This window comes from Gopherus flavomarginatus, chromosome 3 (genome assembly GCF_025201925.1).
Source record: "Gopherus flavomarginatus isolate rGopFla2 chromosome 3, rGopFla2.mat.asm, whole genome shotgun sequence".
Taxonomy (NCBI): domain Eukaryota; kingdom Metazoa; phylum Chordata; order Testudines; family Testudinidae; genus Gopherus; species Gopherus flavomarginatus.
Window position 1 is genome coordinate 129695150 of NC_066619.1, and position 15139 is coordinate 129710288.

Here is a 15139-nt window from a genome sequence, read left to right on the forward strand (position 1 = left end):
GAGCCTAAATAACGATTTAGCATCCTTCCTTCAGTTACCCATTTTGAAAAAAAAAAAATTAAAAATAAACCACCATCAAAACCAAAAAACAAACCCCACAACCTTGGCTCTCTCTAATATATAAAATTTTTGCCTAAATCAGCACTGTATGTAAGGACTACAAGATTGGGTTTAAAGAGGGTGAAATTTTCCCCTTGTGCAGAGGGCTAGCATAAAGCCTATTTTGAAGACTTAAGTAGGACTTAAACAGGGTTTTCTGCTGGCCTTCTCCACAGGATAAAATTACAGCCAAATGAACAGCACTGTACCACTAGACTTCCACAATTTGGAACTACGGCAAACTTGGAATAACTGCATTTGATCTCATATCTAGATTAAAGATTTGTGTGTTTCATAGATAAATTTTATTTTAAAAAGACTTCTAAGGCATTCTGCATTTTAGGCTATACAAAGTGTGCAAATCAAAACACTTTAGAAAACAAAGAGGCAGCAACATTTTTAGGCTAAAATGGTCTTTTACTGATTCTAAGGCTGTAAATTACTTTTCTCCTAGCGCCTTAAAATTTAAAAATAATCTTCTGTCCCCCACAAAAAATATGCCATAATTCTATTTTCCCATAACTACCTCTTCCTCCTCCTCCTCCTCCTCTCTAATACACTGACATTACACAGTAGGTTCCAAAATGAGGATTAACAGAAGGGTTTCTATTTGTATAGGATTCCATTTTAATACATGCTAATTGAAAAAAGAGGTGGAACATCACCATCTGAAGTGTGGCTTTTTTACTCTTTGGGCAACATGACTTAAGCCTTTACCTTTTCTGTGCAGCACAAAAATACACCATAGTTGTTTCCCTTAATTATTACTTTCTCACGCTATCTGATAAATTGACATCCCACAGCAGGCTCCTAAATGAGGATTAATAGTTTTACTTTTGGCTGGAATCCCTTTTAATGTGTCTAATTTACAAAAGTTAGCAAATACAATCTGATTTTTTTTCTTTGTTCTCTGTGCATTAAATACGCTTTCAACTTCTTTATTCTCCTGGTTTAGTGGGAATTTTAAGTATGGTTCTGAAAATGTTTGGAAGGTGTGTTTGTACAGTTAAGGCTGTTTAAAGTACTTATTTTAAAATAAACTTTAATATTCAAGCTTACCAGATTGATGAATTGATAACAATAATATGAGATTCTTTACAAGAGAAACTATACAGTTGTACAAAATTAAACTTGTGTAAAACAAAAATGAGCCCTGCCTTGCATTAAAAACACAGAGCCTGTTTACAAAAAGGAATGTACATGCCATTTGGACTGCCTTTTAATTGCTGTATCCCAATAACAACTCAATTATTTTAGTAAAGGAACCGGTGATTAATTTTAGATTGCAATGAATCTACCAAACTTTTTCATTATAGACGTTCCAAAGCTTTTACAGTAAGAAGTTATCAACAAAAGCAGGCACATTAGTGTACAAAAATGTTGCTGTTTACTTTTCCTTTTTTCTCTGAAAGTGCAGGGGGGTTTAATGTGCATCCTACCAGACCCAACATAGGTTTTAACTCTCACTACACTGTAAATAGAATTTAAATCTTCAAGAAAGTGTAAACATAAGAATTTCCCCATACAGCTGCGGTAAACATTACAGGAATGTCTTTTTGCTGTTAAAAATTTCTCTGCTTGAGAGGTAAAGAAGCTTCATTACACTTTTCCCCTTACACTGGCTGGTTATCATAAATGGTATACCTTTGTACCATTAAAGCTGAAGAAAAGACTATGATGATGATGATTCATTTAAAAAAAATGGCCAAAGAGACAGCAGGAGGGGAAGAACCAACTCCTAAACGGTTCTTGTCCAGGCTTTTAAGACTCAATCTTGATATTTAACAGACAAGACAGATGAAAAGCTCCATCAGACAGAACCATGATCCTGAAAAACGTACTAGTGGGCTCGCTCAGTCACCCCCAGCAGGAGCAGCGCACCGTGGGGCTCTGGCGAGGGTCTCGCCACGTGCAGTGATGGAGCCAGAGGCTGATCTTTCGCCAGGCGCGTCGCCTCGGCCGAACCCCAGCGGGCTCTAGCGCGGCGAGCCTAGGGGTGCGCGCTCTTTGCGCGGGCCGGTGCGCTGAGCAGAAGGGCTGATGCTGCCCGCAGGTCTGTCCCCGAAGCTAGGGCAGGGGCTGATTGTCAGCGCAGGTGCGGGTCCCCGGGGCCGGGCCCCTCGCTAGCTGCTGTTGGCGCCGGGCTCCCCCGGGTAGATCTCCTCGTAGGCCGGGGGCTGCTCGTGGGGCAGCGGGTAGCAGTACGGGTAGGAGGGGTTGAGCTCAGGGTCCATGGGCGAGTAGCCGGGCAGCTCCAGGGACGGGTGCCCGCCGCAGTGCACCTCCACGCCGGCCTCGTCGAACACGTGGAAGACGCCCACGTTGATGTAGGAGACGGCCTGGAAGGGGCAGTCGGCGGGGGACAGCTCGGGCTCCTCGCTGGAGAAGATGGAGCCCTGGCTCGGCCGCGGCGCCCGCCGGCTGCCCGCTCCCCCGCCGCGCCGCCGCCTCCGCCGCCTGCCGCCCGGGGCCGGGCGCTGCTGGCGGCGCAGCCCGCGCTGCTGGGCCGCCTTGTAGTTGCGCACGAGCAGCAGGCTGAGCAGGCCCAGCAGGCACTCGAGCGCGTTGAAGACGGTGGAGAGCACCAAGCCGCGCTGGTAGTCCCGCAGCTTCTGGCAGCGCAGCGCCGCGCCCGCCGCCCGCGGGCCCCCGCCGCCGCCCGGCGCCGGGCCGCAGTAGTGCGAGTACTTCCTCTCCACCAGCGACACCGTGTCGCCGTCGATGACGGCCCCGGCGAAGGCGCTCAGCACGCCCAGCATGAAGACCAGCACGCCGAGCAGCAGGAAGTTCTGCCGGCTCCCCGCCGCGGGCTGCTGCTGCCCCCCGCCCGCCGCCTCCGCCTCCCCCTCCGGCGGGCGGCAGCAGAGCAGCGCCGAGCCCAGCAGCGAGAGGCCGGCGGCCAGCAGCAGCCCCGAGTAGAAGGCGCCGGCGGCGGTGCCCAGGCGGAAGGGCTCCCCCTTGAGCTCCGAGCCCAGCGAGAAGCACTTGAGGCCCACGGCGGCGGCGCTGAGGGCGCAGGCGAGCAGGAGGCAGCTGGAGAGCGCGGCGCAGGCTCCCCGGACACTCCACTTCATCCTCCGCTGCCCCTCCGGCCTCCCCCTGCCTGCCTCGCCGCCGCCGCCGCCGCCTCCTCCTCCGCCCTGCGCCGCCTCCGCCTCATCCTCCCGTGTCCTCCGGGGCGGCGGCCCTTCCCGGCGAGGCGGCCGCCGCGCAGCGCGGGGACATGCTGGCGAGGGGGACCCGCAGCTCTCCAAAGGCGCCGCTCCGCTCCGCTCCGCAGGCAGCCGCCGGCCTCAGTGAGCCAGGCGCAGCTCGCACACACACTCCCCTCCTCCTGCCCGCCCTCCCCGCCGCCCGCCCTTCTCCCCGCCGCGGCTGCTGGGAGCCGATTAATAATTGATGGAGCAGGGGCGAGGAGCGCAGCCGGGCCCGGGCGGGCCGGTGACCGCTCGCTGCTCAGCCTGCCGAGCTGCGAGCCCCCGGCCCGGCGGGCACAGGGCAGCGGCAGCAGAAGGGCTGGCCGGGGACAATGGCAGGAGGGATGAGATGGGGGGGGTAGTTTTTAAACCGCCCCCCCCCGCCCCGCTCTGCCGCTGAGGCCACCTGCAGAGGGGAAGGAACGGGGCATCAGCCCCGCAGTGGCACTGCTCTGCCCGGCGGCTCCCGCTGCATTGCCCCTACTGCCCCCCCTCATGGCGGTGCCAGGGCTGCCCTGCTCCAGATGGGGCACTATGAGTCCTTGCAGCAAAGCGGAGAGAGGGGGGGGAGGGAATCAGGAGCTGGCAACCGTGATTTATCATCCCGCTCTCCCCCTTGCTGCTGACATTGGCAGGTTCCTTAAATTCCTTCCTCTCACCTGCTCGTGGAGGGGAAGGAGGGATTAGTTCCCCGGTACGGTTTCGGGTGATCTCACTGCATGGTGCGAGTTATTTTCATACACGCCGCTGTCAGTTTTAGTACAGAATCCACGAGCAGGGCAAGGGGGTTTCACGAGCGAGGTTGGATCACTGAAGCCTCTCCGAATAGGAGTTAAGGGGATGGAGTGGGGTGGGGAAAGGCTCCAGGTGGGTTTGTATTATTGAAAAGTTTAGCAGAGTGGTACCATGGCTTAAATGTGCCTGTGCCGGCGCATCTTCGCTCCGGACTCCGCCAGGAAGCGGGGATGAAGGCAGGAAATCAAACCCAGCCCCGTGGGAAAGGGATGCGAGCTCGGAGGAGCGCGCCTGCAATGGACATGGAGCAGTGGGGTGTAGCTGTGTGGGTCCCAGCATCTTAGACAGTCAAGGTGGGTGAGGGTTTGCTTGGACCCATCTTTTACTGGCCCAAGTTCTGCGGGTGACAGAGACGCTTTCCATCTGCACCCCGCTCCTGTCTGTAATTGCTGCAGACGCCCCCCCCCCCCACGTATCAGAGGAAGAAATCTGAAGGGAGGGCGAGCAGCGGCTGGGACCCAGCTGGGATTAGAGACCCGGGATTGCCTGCGCTTCAGTGTCCGCTCGGAGTGATGTGTGGCGCTTGGTCCTTCGGCTGCATGCGCCTTTGCTTTGCCTCCAGCGAAATACGCGCAGACCTGCTTTATAGCCAGCGCTGGTTATTTTAAGCGGTCCTTTTAAAAAGGCAGGTACATTATAGGGGACCGACTACACGACTAGCCCCCCCCGCCCCGAAATAATCAAGCGATCGGCTCCCAGGAGAGCTGCGCACAGCCGGTCCGGCACAGCCCGGGGGCGCTGGCTTGGGGACAATGTGGGGAGGGAAGAGGAGCTGCGGAGAATAGGGATGTGCACCTTGCGCTCCCGTCCTGCTCCGAGCACCGGACTGCGCCCGGGGGCCTCGGGACTCAGGCCCAGGGGAGGAGCCGAGCGGGGGCGGGAGGGGCCGAGGCCTGAAGGTTGCACTGCAGTGTGTTTCCGCCGGGGGTGGGAGGCTGCCCTGGTGCTCACACGCACACGCCTGGGAAGGCAAAGTGCTGTCCGCCAGCAGCTCCGCATCGCGCCCCGGATTAACGCCCCGGGCAGCGCCAGCCCCAGCCGCTGGCCCCTCCGTGCTCCCGGGGCGAAGGGCGCAGAGGGGGATGCACCTGCTGCGCTCGTTGGAAGACGGGCGACGCGCAAACCATCTGCGGGCCCTTTCTCCGCCGGGCACACGCACAGTCTCGCCCTCTGGCTCCCCAGCAGCCCCGGGCGTGTTGAGGGCGGTGCCGCCCCCCAGCTGAGCTGGAGGCCGCGTTTTGCCAGACCCGTGGCAGTGAAACACCTCGCTCCATGCGGCTTTCCCAGGCGCAGGCAGACTGGCCAGCCGGTGTGATCAGAGGCAGAGGGTGACGATGCTCCCCTCTCCTTTCCAGTGAGACACACCAGAGAGAGGGAGGGAGGTGAGGCGCTGAGCAACATCTTGCAGTCCTGACTCAGGCAAAGCCAACCGTTCTGCAGGCAGCGGCAGGCCCCTTAGGTGAGCCCCGAAAGATTGGTGGGATTTTTTTTTAAAGCCTCGGAATGTGTGTGTGTTCCCCAGCACGGTGCAAGCTGCTAAAACACGCCGCTTTGCCTGGCTGATGGGTGCGCTCAACTAGCCTGTTCTGCTGTCTTGATTTTTGTTTTTCATTTTGGTGGCTCTCCAGGAATAGCGATGGTGCAAGGGTTGGGGTTGGATTTGTTCTCATGGCACTTTGAGAGCGCCCCCTACCTTTAAAATATGAACAACACTTTAGTGGGGGTGGGGGGAAGAGGTGGTCCAAAAGCCCCTAATTAATTTTCAGTGGGACTTCTACTCCTAAATTACTCAGGGCCAGATTTCCAAAGGGGTTTAGGCACCTAACAGCAGCAAGGTACCTAGTGGGGTTTGCAAAAGCCAGACGTGGAGATGTCTAAGAACATAACAACAGCTGTACCGGGTCAGACCAAAGGTCCATCTAGCCCAGTATCTGTCTACCGACAGTGGCCAATGCCAGGTGCCCCAGAGGGAGTGAACCCAACCCAAGTGATCTCTCTCCTGTCATCCATCTCCATCCTCTGATGAACAGAGGCTAGGGACACCATTCTTTACCCATCCTGGCTAATAGCCATTTATGGACTTCACCACCATGAATTTATCTAGTTCTTTTTTAAACACTGTTATAGTCCTAGCCTTCACAACCTCCTCGGGTAAGGAGTTCCACAAGTTGACTGTGTGCTGCACGTCCTTTTATTTGTTTTAAACCTGCTGCCTATTAATTTCATTTGGTGACCTCTAGTTCTTGTATTATGGGAATAAGTAAATAACTTTGCCTTATCCACTTTCTCAACATCACTCATGATTTTATATACCTCTATCATATCCCCCCTTAGTATCCTCTTTTCCAAGCTGAAGAGTCCTAGCCTCTTTAATCTTTCCTCATATGGGACCCTCTCCAAACCCCTAATCATTTTAGTTACCCTTTTCTGAGCCTTTTCTAGTGCTAGAATATCTTTTTTTGAGGTGAGCAGATCACATCTGTACACAGTATTCAAGATGTGGGCATACCGTGGATTTATATAAGGGCAATAATATATCCTCAGTCTTATTATCTATCCCCTTTCTAATGATTCCTAACATCCTGTTTGCTTTTTTGACTGCCTCTTCACACTGCATGGACATCTTCAGAGAACTATCCACAATGACTCCAAGATCTTTTTCCTGACTCGTTGTATCTAAATTAGCCCCATCATCTTGTATGTATAGTTGGGGTTGTTTTTTTCCAATGTGCATTACTTTACATTTATCCACATTAAATTTCATTTGCCATTTTGTTGCCCAATCACTTAGTTTTGTGAGATATTTTTGATGTTATTCACAATCTGCTTTGGTCTTAACTATCTCGAGTAGTTTAGTATCATCTGCAAACTTTGCCATCTCACTGTTTACCCCTTTCTCCAGATCATTTATGAATAAATTGAATAGGATTGGTCCTAGGACTGACCCTTGGGGAACACCACTAGTTACCCCTCTCCATTCTGAGAATTTACCATTAATTCCTACCCTTTGTTCCCTGTCTTTTAACTAATTCTCAGTCCATGAAAGGACCTTCCCTTTTATCGCATGATAGCTTAATTTACATAAGAGCCTTTGGTGAGGGACCTTGTCAAAGGCTTTCTGGAAATCTAAGTACACTATGTCCACTGGATCCCTCTTGTCTTCATGTTTGTTGACCCCTTCAAAGAACTCTAATAGATTAGTAAGACACGATTTTCCTTTACAGAAACCATGTTGACTATTGCTCAACAGTTTATGTTTTTCTATGTGTCTGACAATTTTATTTTTAACTATTGTTTTGACTAATTTGCCCGGTACCGACGTTAGACTTACCGGTCTGTAATTGTCGGGATCACCTCTAGAGCCCTTTTTAAATATTGGCGTTACATTAGCTAACTTCCAGTCATTGGGTACCGAAGCTGACTTATCTAAAGCCCACTGAAATTCCTCTAGGTGCCTGCTGCATCCTTAGGCATGTAAATATCTTGGAAAAGCACACCCTATACCTTCCCAACTCCTCAAATGGCAATGCACTCTACTTGCACAATATACGTAACTGCTGAGGTTCCTACCCAGATTGTCAAAGGGATTTGAGTGCCTAACACCCATTGAAATCAACAGAAGTGAGGGACCTAAATACTTTTGAAGAGCTAGGCCCTTGTGTCTGGTGACGCCTGAGCACCATCTTGTAACACACAGTCCAAACTCTGTCCATCCAGCAGACACAGGGCTCTTGGGAAATGGTCTTTCTGCATGTGGGAAAGGAACTGCATCTAGTAGGAATTTATCACCTAATGAACTAATTACACTTAAAATGGACAAAGGGCTTTACTCAGTGACATGTTACACAAATATTCCTATTTAAATAAGACAGAAATATAGAATTTGTATCTTATTGTTAAGAGCTTAACAAGATTCAATAAAGGGTCAGCTGTTCATATTAATAGGTAGAACATCCACCGTTACATTAGATAGAATACAAAAATTATGCTTAGGGAAGAAACTGCCACTGGAGACACACTGGAGTTTCTTGTACCTTCTAAAGCATCTGGTTCTAGCCACTGTCAGAGACAAGATTAGGGGCAGTTGATCTCGCAATTCCTGTGTTTCTAGGGCCATTCCACCCTCTCTGTCGTGTTGGTTTAGACTGTAAACTTTTCAGCGAAGGGACAGTCTCTCGCTATGTGTTTGTGCTGCACCTAGCACACTGGGGCCCCAATCTCCACTGGCACCCGTTCCACATGGTATAGTTCAGAATCATAATGCTGCGTGAGTCAGGTCTGACAAGCACAAGTTTCACATGGGCATTAATAACGTTGATAAAGCATCTATTTCCCGCTGGGCAACTGGCTACGACTGACCTTCTCCCACATGGTCCCTGTCGAATCCTCTCCAGAATGTCTGGGGACCTTCCAAGCACCAGACTCAATAGGCAAGGTTAGGGATTCCGCTACCAAAAGAACGAATGCTTACTTTATTATTCACCAGTCCCTAGGGTTTCAGTGTCGCTCTGTTAGCAGAATTTCCTATCTACTTATTTAGCACTCTGTAGTTTAACACACATGCAGCTAGAGGAGATAATCCAAACAGTAAGGTCATTAATATATACCCCCCATCTCCTGTTCAGCTCTCTTTGGGTTCAATCTCTGGGAATGCAGTAATAATACTATTCCATTCATAATAGTAATGAGACCTAGTACTTTACGTTTTCAAAGCACTGCACAAATAGCCCCCAAATCGGTACCTTACATTGACCAATTGCCCCTTCTTACTCACAGGCATCACTAGGAAAGCAAACAAACCCTGGGATGCTATCAACCTAGGAAGAGGGGAAATAGTTACAGACTGCTTTGGGACTGAAGGACCATGGTTGGATCATCTAGGCCTGGTACCTAGATGGTACACAAAAGTAAATGGAAAAACTCTCATTGACTTTATTGGGTTTAGATCAGGTCCACTGGTGAAAGGATGGTCTTGTGGTTAAAACATAGGACTTGGAGATAGGAAATATAGATGCTGGTCCCAGCTATGCAACATGTTTTCTATGTACCCCATAGGGCACTTTAGGGTCAAATGCTGCCCCTACCTTTCCCTTCATGTCCAGCTCCTGGCATCAGAACCAGTATTCAGTTTTGCAAAGGAAGGATGCCTTGTGCAGCCACTCTTGCAGAAACTAGCTCAGTTGAGTGGCAGCTCCATGTGTGGCAGTTCACAGGAGGGAAGAAGGAGGCGGGCCTGGGAAGGATCTGAGGTGGGTCTTGCCCCCCCAGCAAAGAAAGGCTGGTCGGCCTATGGAGGTTGCTCAGACTAGAGTGACTTGGTGGTGGATCCTTTTCCCTATTGTGTTCAGCTGGGTATTTGTACCGGGTGATAGGGTGTAGATCAGGGTGGACAAACTTTTTGGCTCGAGGGCCACACCTGGGACTAGAAATTGTATGGCGGGCCAGGAATGCTCACAAACTGGGGTTGGTCTGCGGGTGGAGGTGGGGGCTTGGGTTGGGGGTGAGGCCAGAAATGAGGAGTTCAGGGTGTGTGAGGGGGCTCCGGATTGGGGCAGGAGAGTGAGTGTGTGTGGGGGGGTAAGGGCTCCGGCTGGGGGTGCAGGCTCTGGGTGGGGCTAGGGATGAGGGGTTTGGGGTGTGGGAGGGTGCTCTGGGCTGGGATCGAGAGATTTGGAGGGCAGGAGGGGGATCAGGGCTGGGGCAGGGGGTTGGGGCATAGGGAGAGGCTCAGGGGTGCAGGCTCCAGGTGGCGCTTACCTCAAGTGGCTCCTGGAAGCAGCAGCCATGTCCCTTCTCCAGCTCCTATGCAGAGGTGTGGCCTGGCATCTCTGCACTCTGCCCCGTCCGCAGGCACCGCCCCTGCAGCTCCCATGGGAGTGCCAGAGGAGGCCACTGGAGGGCATAGAAGCCAGAAGGGGGCCATGCTGCTGCTTCCGGAAGTCACATGGAGCGGCCCCTGACCCTGCTCCCCGACTGGAGCGCTGGAGCTTGAGAGCTGGCTTAAAATGTTTGTCAACCCCTGGTGTAGATCAAAGAGCACGAGGAAACTTTTAGTGCACAGCAGTAGGGTCCATACAGCCAATTAGTGCACTGCGCACTAGTGCACACCCTGGCTTGCTGCACACTAACTCTCCATCTAGGCAAACCCAAAGTTTCTCTGTGACTCAGCTGCAGAAAGGACATGACACTGCTCTTTCACGTCAGTGTGGTGAGGCTAAACTCATTGATGTTTGTAACACATCTTGAGATCCCAGACTGCCATCTAAGTGCAACGCATTACATTATTTTATCCTCTGCCTCTCCGCACACGCTGCATTATAGCAAGATATATATCATTATTTCTAAGCCAGCTCTGATAAATGGGTGTCAGCTTTGAATACCTCCAGTCATGATGGATATATAACTGCCCTTAGCTTACTCTGTCTCCTGGTTCTTATTTTCTGGTTCGAAAAGGGACATTGTTAACTGTAAAACCTTCTATTTAAAAACAATGTGTTTGTCCTATGACTAAGGACACCTTAGAAACATTAAACATTTTATGATGTCCCATTTGTATTCACCAGTGATACAGCTCATTTTGTTCTGTAGACTGTAAAAAAGGAACCCACTGCTTCTTATTCAGGGCCTCTCTCCCTTACATGTAACAGCCTCATGGGTAGAAACCTGCCTGCTCTTCTACCCTTTAAAAACATGGTTATATGCACGGAACCCCAGGCAAAAATGATTCCTAATCAGAGGTATGCTACTGCAGCCCTGAGTTATGAAAATGAACCAGTCATATTTATGGGTGTGATGCCATTGTGCGCCTTAGCTGATCTTCATTAATCTAGGGACTGTACCCTGATCGTTGCTGAAGTGCTGAACATCAGATAATACTCACGGACGTATTCCCGTCCTTTGGAGAATGACTTAATACCACACTTTCTTTGGGGATTCTGTACATTATTAGGACAACAGATTTTATCCTGTATTCTACCCTCTACCTTTTGTGGTTATTTTGGTCCAGGTTCAGACCTATTCATGAAAACACTTGAGCACATGGCTAAATTCTGTTGGCTGCAGTGGGACTTCACGACATGCTTGAAGATGAGTATGTGTTTAAGCACTTTGAAGGCCTGGGAACTTAAATTCATAATTCTGCTAGACATCGAAAATCATGGATTTAATAGAGACACTTGTAGAAAATTACAACAATCTGTAACCCACTAACATTCCTTTGTCCGATGATTGCAGAGGTGTTAACTGCCCCCTTCACCTTCAATGGTCTCTTGCAACATGTGTTAACTCTTCATCTGTTCCACCCTGACACTCTGAGTACCTTTCCCCAACCAGAAGACGAGCTCTGTGTAAGCTCATCTCTTTCACCAGCAGAAGTTGGTCCTATAAAAGATATTGCCTCCTGTTGTCAGATGCTACCGGTGTGGTGCTCTGCTCTGTTCAATGTTGATATCAATCGGCTGCGTGTGTGTGTTCCCTTTATGTGCTGCCCCAGCTCTGCGCAGATAGCTGACACAGCAGACCCAGAGAGAACCCCCAATGACCACAGATTCTAGTAAGGTATGAAGGCACGTCGGCCAGGTTTATTGTTGAAGAGAAACACAGTCTCCAGCTCCCGGGCAAACAAAATCCAAGGTGCTGCTAAGGTGCTGCTAGCCAGTACATATGTGCTTCCTGGCAATGGACTCAGCTCAGTCAGTGGTGGGACTTTCCACTGCCCTCTAGGCTGGACCAAGACACCGCCCCAGGGATGTATTCTTATACACAGGTACAAACAAGTTACACATCACTCCTGATGTATTGAGGTGCAACCCCTCTACATAGCAAGGTACAACCCCTCTGCGTAGTAAGGTGCCGCCTCTCACCTTGTACATGTTGGTTCGAACAAAACAACTCTATCCATCATATTACCCTTTGGCCCCTGTCATTGGGATGGGTCAGCCTGTTCTTTGTTATCCGTGTGGAGTGTACAAGGATGCAAATGTTCTCATATCTGGTGTCCAGTACCTTTTAGGTATGTCTCTTTTTGCAGCATCAGCCCTTTCCTTGCCAGCTTCTGTGAGCAGGGCCTGCCTCTGGCTCACAGCTTAACTTTGCTTTATGTTAGCAAAGTCTTGACCATTACTTTAGTTCAGGCCTCAGGCCTCATACTGGGCCTCTGATAAGAGTTTATGTTTCAGGGCTTCATCTTACTATACCTCCCCTACCCTGTCTCTTTGAAGAATAGGGACAGACTGAAGCACCCACTTAAAAGTTTTGCTGAATTGGGGTCCTTTGTGCATAGCTGGCTGGGGCTCGGATTCCACCCCCTTCTTTCTGCCAAACATAGCTGGTGTTGAATTTACACCTGTGGTTATTAGGCCTGGTCTACACTATGAGGTTAGATAAAATTTAGCCGCGTTAGGTCGATTTCATAATGAATGCATCCACACAACCAACCTCATTCTGACGACCTAAAGGGCTCTTAAAATTGACTGCTATACTCCTCCCTGACAAGGGGAGTAGCCTAAAATCGACCTCCCTGGGTCGAATTTAAGGTACGGTAGATGCAGCGCTGTGCAATTTGATGGTATTGGCCTCCAGGAGCTATCTCAGAGTGCTCCAATGTGACTGCTCTGGACAGCACTTTCAACTCTGATGCACTAGCCAAGTAGACAGGAGAAGCCCCGGGAACTTTTGAATTTCCTGTTTGATCAGCGTGGTGAGTTCAGTGGAACAGGTGACCATGCAGTCCTAGGATCAAAAATGAGCTCCAGCATGGAGTGAACTGGAAACACTGGATCTGATTGCTGTATGGGGAGAAGAATATGTGCAGGCAGAAGTCTGATCCAGCAGAAGAAAATGCTGATATAGATGCCAAAATCGCACAGGGCATGGTGGACAGAGGCTACACCAGGGACACACAGCAGTGCCACATGAAAATTGAGGAGCTCAGGCAAGCCTACTACAAGACAAAGGAGGAAAACGGTCACTCTGGGTCAGGGGTTTGTTACAGGAGTGGGTGGGTGAGATTCTGTGGCCTGCATTGTGCAGGAGGTCAGGCTAGATGATCATAATGGTCCCTTCTGACCTTAAAGTCTGAGTCTATGAGCTGCATGTAATTCTCGGGTGAGGGGGGGACCCTACCAATACCCCAGCACTCTCCATGGACACCTGTATGGATGAGGATTTTGTGGATGAGGAGGAGGAGAATGCTCAGCAGGCAAGCGGAGAATCCTTTCTCCCTGGCAGCCAGGACCTTTTCCTCACCCTGGAGCCAATACTCTCCCAGGGCATATTGTTCCCCAACCCTGAAGGCGGAGAAGGCATGTCTAGTGAGTGCACATTTGTAACAACACTACAGGGGTTAAAAGCAATAGTGTTTAGTGTTTGATTTGCCCTGAACAATTGGGATGCATTCGCAGCCAGTACAGCTACTGGAAAAGTCTCTTAATATGTCTGGGGATGGAGCAGGAATCCTCTTTGGACATCTCAATGAAGCTCTCCTGGAGGTACTCTGAAAGCCTTTGCAGAAGGGTTCTGGGGAGGGCTCCCTTATTTCGTCCTTCACGGTAGGACACTTTACCACGCCAAGCCAGTAGCAAGTGGTCTGGAATCATTGCAGCACAAAGCATGGCAGTGAATGGTCCTGGGTTTTGGTCGCATTCATGCAACATTTGGTCTTTATCTTTCTGTGTCAGCCTCAGGAGAGTGATATCATTCATGGTCACCTGGTTCAAATAGGGGAATTTTTATAAGGAAACAGTAATCCCCTCTGTTTGGTGATCCTCGGCACATTAGACCCCGGTCATGCTGGGCTGTTTGTGCTTGGCTAAAAGGAATCATCCTGGAGAATAGCCACACGGGGGTGGGAATGGGGATGGGGTGTGCTTCCCATCCACCCTAAAACTGCAGCCCCTCCTTTTAAATGGCAAACCCAACCGGCATTGGTTGCTATGGGAAAGGAGGGTGCTGCAGTTTGAAATCATTCCCACATGTTATGAACATGGAAGAAGCCAACCCCATGTACCCTTTGGCTTACCATGGCTGCCTGGAAACCAAATTCTGTTGCCCAGCCATGTATGATGTGTCACCATACCAGCAGGCACTCAATATAAAAGGCAAAATGCACCCTTTTACCTAAAACACATGTGCTACCTGCTGTGAATTGCTTGATTCACTGTGAAAGTGTCTCCCTTTTGTTCACAGAAATGTATCTTCTTAAAATCTACTCTCCCTTTCCACCCCCTGCAGCTGCAAATGTTTCTATGCTCCTCACATCAACTCCGTCCCTGAGGTTATCGCAGATTAGAAGGTGAAAAAAACGCACTCCCGATGACATGTTTTCAGAGCTCATGCAGTCCTCCTGCACTGATAGGGCACAGCTGAATGTATGGAGGTTTTCAGTGGCAGAGGCCAGGAAAGCATACAGTGAGCATGATCGGAACATGCAGAAGGAGATGCTGAGGCTAATTGGGGAGCAAATGGACATGATGAGGCATCTGGTGGAGCTGCAGGAAAGGCAAGTAGAGTACAGACCCTCGCTGCATCCATTGAGTAACTGCCTGGCCTCCTCGCCAAGTTCTATATCCTCCTCACCCAGATGCCCAAGAACGCAGGAGGGAAGGCTCCGGGCACCCAGCCACTCAACTCCAGGGGATGGCCCAAGCAACAGAAGGCTGTCATTCAAACATCTTTGATTTGTAGTGTGGCTACAATAAGCAATGTGGCTTTGTTCTTCCCTCCTCCCCCACCCTACCCAATCATGAAACCCTTTGTACACCCGGGCTACCTTTTACTAGTCAGCATTGTCAGTGATCTCAAGTTTTTTTAAACTAATAATGAATGGATTCAGAACAATAGGGACTTTATTTCCTGTGCCAGCTGTGGTCGAAGGGGGCGAGGGGGATTGGCTTACAGGGAAGTACATTTACCAAAGGGGCAGCTTTGTCTCAAGTACAAACACACACAACTGTCACACCGTAGTCTGGTCAGTCATTAAACTGTTTTTCAAGGCCTCTCTGATGCACAGCGCACCTCGTGTGCTTTTCTAATTGCCCTGGCTGTTCAAA

General features: G+C 50.2%; 1 protein-coding gene across 1 annotated transcript; it reads right to left on the bottom strand.

Moving 5' to 3' along the window:
* Nucleotides 1-2178: 2178 nt before the first annotated feature.
* TMEM271 (transmembrane protein 271) lies at nt 2179-3173 on the bottom strand. The gene has a single exon (XM_050944387.1). The coding sequence runs from the start codon at nt 3171-3173 to the stop codon at nt 2223-2225; it is 951 nt and encodes a 316-aa protein (XP_050800344.1). The 3' UTR covers nt 2179-2222.
* Nucleotides 3174-15139: the final 11966 nt, after the last annotated feature.